The sequence below is a fragment of the Pundamilia nyererei genome, unplaced genomic scaffold, assembly GCF_000239375.1.
Source record: "Pundamilia nyererei isolate P.nyererei 1_Seehausen unplaced genomic scaffold, PunNye1.0 scaffold00260, whole genome shotgun sequence".
In the NCBI taxonomy this organism is placed as follows: domain Eukaryota; kingdom Metazoa; phylum Chordata; class Actinopteri; order Cichliformes; family Cichlidae; genus Pundamilia; species Pundamilia nyererei.
The window spans coordinates 170738-175010 of NW_005187661.1; the positions used below are offsets into that span (position 1 = coordinate 170738).

At 40.7% G+C, this 4273-nt stretch overlaps 1 protein-coding gene across 1 annotated transcript; it reads right to left on the reverse strand.

Moving 5' to 3' along the window:
* Positions 1–239: 239 nt before the first annotated feature.
* Positions 240–1747, reverse strand: LOC102195285 (uncharacterized). The gene is made up of 5 exons (XM_005750014.1): positions 1698–1747; positions 886–1584; positions 676–792; positions 555–595; positions 240–427 (listed from the first exon to the last, which is right to left on the reverse strand). Exons 1-5 carry the CDS (start codon positions 1738–1740, stop codon positions 302–304), a joined length of 1026 nt encoding a protein of 341 aa, XP_005750071.1. The 5' UTR covers positions 1741–1747; the 3' UTR covers positions 240–301.
* Positions 1748–4273: the final 2526 nt, after the last annotated feature.

Below are 4273 nucleotides of genomic sequence, written 5' to 3' on the forward strand. Positions count from 1 at the left end.
TGTTTCCACCAGTGGAAACTTATACTCTGTCGCTCACATCACCTTGACCACAGAAGTGAAAGGTAAACAGTGAGAACTTACTGTAGCTGTGACCTGCATTTACGAAGGTATTAATAGATCGTGGGGGGTTTTATGCTTCTCTACACTACATTTGGGTTCAGTTTGATAGTCTATGTATAACAATGCTGAGCTATGTGATTTTGCTGAGCTCACAAAAGTTATTAGTCATCCAGCTGGTACATACAAAATATATTTTATTTTACATGATTTTACATTTGGCAGTGTGTATCTTTGCATCCATTCACACTTTTCTGCTCTTTACTCTAGAGTACACACAAATATTATCCAAGTTTTCTTCTTGACGATGTTGTTTACTGCTCCTCTTCAGACTCAGAGCTGCATAGTGGAGGCTGTCTGCATCTTGGCTCTGTTAGTGACGGACAAATGGGAGGATTGTGTTAAAATATAACTGGAAACATATCATATCTAATATAAATATAGCATCTGCTCCTATTAAAAACATGTGAGCAGATTATATAGGCTTTTTCACCTACCACTGCATCTGAGACTGTACAGGTTTGATGAGGAACAGCTCCTGCAAATCAAAGAAAGTAAATAAGCATGCTAGTCACATAGTTAGAGGATTATTATCATTAGAGATGGCAGAGACCTCACCTTTGCAGACAGAGCACAGGTTTTTCCTAAGCTTGTACATGATGAAAGCCAAGACAAAGAGCAAAATAATGGAACCTCCTAATGCCGCGCTCAGGACATAAACCAAGACAGGGAAACCTAACACACACACAAAACAGATGTTACACAGTCGGTGTTTCACAGATTGCTTGAAACAGTAGTATGAAGTCACCCTCCTGCAGTATCACCTACCTGCAATCTCAACCTTTGTTCCATTTCCAAAAATAATCTCTCCACAGGAGGCCAAAGCACAGTAGTAGATCCCAGCATCAGCAGAGCTCACTGACTTTATTGCAAGATTTAAAGTGCAATTTCTCCTGTGAGGTGTTTCCTGTGAGATGTCTGCACACACGTGTCCCTCGCTGGGATACATGACTGTAGACTGAGAAGCTCCATGCCTGAACCAGTAAAGGTTCAGCTCTCCTGCACATGGTTCAGCTTCCACTGTACAGGTCAAGTTCAAAGAGTCCCCTAAGCGAAGCGGCTTCAACGTTGGCTGGTCTATTGCAGATCCAATGCTGGTCGCTGGTGATTTGACATGAAGGAAAAGTCCTTGTCCAAATTCAATAGCGTTAAAGACTAAAACACCACAGTAATACGTCCCTGAATCTGACAGGCTGAGGTTTGTGATTTTGAGATATTCTTTTGGACCTTCTACAAGGACTTTAAACCTGTCTTTATACTGTGCATAGATATCAGCTTCTGGGCTGTGCTTCATCCGAGTTGATATGATGTTAGGTTTGCCACCCAGGCTTTGCTGGTACCAAGAAAGGAAAGTTACAGCATCATCTTGACAAATGCATGTTATTGTTACATTCTCCCCGACTTTAGCAATCTTGATTCCACTCTCCTGAATTACACTTGAGGTCTTGTGAGCAGCTAGCACCTGACCTGGACAGAAGTGCATACAATTGTTTTAATTATATCTTTAACATCTCATCAGTCTCTTTTTAGAATTTACATCCTTGAAAAAAGAAACTGTGAAAAAAATGCAAAATACTCACAGATTTTATAGAGAATTGCAAGAAAAACACAAAGAGGCATCATCTCTGAAGCTCTGCAGTATGTATCGTGTGCCTTTACGGACGCACCCAACTCTTATAGGAGACGAAGACTGATCGTGATTGGCTAAGCTCAATGGTTGGTTTTCAATTCAGAACTACAGTTTGTTTCTTTCCAAAAGATCAGACTGATCAGGTGACTGGAGGTGTGATTGGGGTCAAGTCTTTTTTGGTGACATCATTGTTGCTGTACTAAGGGCAGAAGGTGTGGTAATGTGTATTTTATGTAGGAAGGTTTCTTGGGCCAATTTTTGTTAGTCATAGAGGTTTGTGTATGTTTGTATTTGTTCTGCAACACATCTAGGGTGTTTTTTAATATCTGATCTATAGATGTATTTTTAAGTCACAACACAATTTTTCATAGTTGCATGAATTTGTATGGGGAGGTGTGTTTAAACAGTTACGTGGGTTAAGAGGGAGTGTTAGTGGGGGGAGACAGAAAGTAACGCAGAAATCAGGTCAAGAAGTTTAAACCATCTAAAGCGAATACTGACATGTTATGGTTAATGGCAAAATTGTCTATGCTGTGATCCAGTTAATGAGCATAAGGGCAGAATTCACATTTGTTCCTGTACTTGTAGACATTTTAAAAATCTCAGATTTATATGGTCATATATGAAGAAATTGGTGTACAGATGTTTTCCGGATTGACAATGGTTGGACTGTTTGGCGATAATTTGTGGACAACCTGAAAAATGAAGCTAACTTGGAAGTGACAAAAACTGCAGTTCCTCTGGGAACCATCTGAGGCTGTCTGAAAGTATTTCAAATTGAAAAGTGATTAAAAATGACTTTTAGGTTGCTCCTGGGTCTCCAACTCAGCATTTTGAGTTTGTTCTGGACTTTTCAGCTACATCTTAGTTCTTGTTATATTCTTATTTATAGTTCTTGGTTTCTTGTCTCATTATGTTAGTTCCCTTTTGTGTCCAGTTTGTGCTAGTTTCATCTCTGTGACTTGTAATCAGCGTCTCCTGTGTGAGTCAGTGTTGTCTCCATGTTTGTTACTGTTTTTAGCTCACCAGTTGTGACCCCGTGTCTGTCTGGCCTCTCTGTGCCCTGTCTTTGTGGTTGTCTGGTTTTCCCTGTTCTTTCTGTCAAGTTCATAAATATTTAATCTTGGTTCCTGTGTTAATCTCTTCCTGTTCCTGTAGTCATCTCTTTGTGTTTCGTCCGTTTGTGTCCTCTTGAAGTTTGTCATCTCTACATGTTTGTTTACATCTTGTCAGCTAGTACCTACCCTGCTCTATCAGTTTTTCTTTTCCTGTTTGTTTTCTGCCAGTTGCCAGCTAATAAAGCTGAGCTTTGAGTTTAATTCTGCCTGCTGAGACCTACATCTGGGTCTGATCTTAGTCAGCCACATGCCTGTTTCATAACACTTGGATTTGACTTGGACTTGTCTGCCCACACAAAGAAAGGTATTCCTACACTATATTGATGAAAGTATTCCCTCACCCACTCAGAACATTAAATTCAGGTGTTCCAATCACTTCCATGGCTACAGGTGTATAAAATCGAGAACCTATACATGCAAAATGTTTCTACAATCATTTATGAAAGAACTGGTCGTTCTCAGATTTCCAGCATGGTACAGTGATAGAATATCAGCAACAAGACCAGTCATGAAATGTCTTTGCTACAGTAAAGTGTTTTAAAAAAGCAGGACTGATTGGGAATGACAGCAACTCATAAATGAAGTGTTAGGTCACATAAAACCACAGAGCTGAGTAGGCGCATAGTGCGCAAATGTCACCAACTCTCTGTAGAGTCAATCACTACAGACCTCCAAGCTTCACGTGGCCTTCAGATTAGCTCAAGAACTGTGCATAGAGAGCTTCATGGAATGGGTTTTCCTGGTCAAGCTTCATCCAAGACTTACATTACAAAGCACAACTCAAAGTGTCCGATGCAGCACTGGACTCTAGAGCACTGAAGCCGTGTTCTCATGCTTGTCTGTCTGGCAATCCAATGGGCGAGTTTGGGTTTGGTGGTTGCCAGGAAAACAGCGCTTGTCCAGCTGTACTGTGCTAAGTGTAAAGCTTGGTGGAAAGGGGATTATGGTGTGGGTTGTTTTTCAGGAGTTGGGCTTGGCCCCTTAGTTCCAGTGAAAGAAACTCATAGTGCTTCAGCATACCAAGACACTTTGGACAATTTCATGCTCCCAACTTTGTGGGACGTTTGGTGTGGAAGAACTTAAGTGGGCTGAGTCCCTACCTCAACCTGATGGTTGGTTTGATTACACAGCGAGGTTTAATGTAACATTGCTTTTGCAACGCTTGTTTATTTCCTGTAGTTTCACAGGTTCTGTGCACATATGTTTTGTCAAAGATCGCACTCTGTGTGTGGACAGGGCAGTGACAACTGGAGGAGAGACAGATGCTGTTGTGTTTTTCTTTTCTTTTTCTTTTTTTTTGCTGACAGATGTTGATTTCACTTCATGCCACTGCAATAAAATGAACTAGAAATTCATAGAAAATTGCAGGAAATGTGCATTATTCAACCCTCCACCCATCCATCCACTC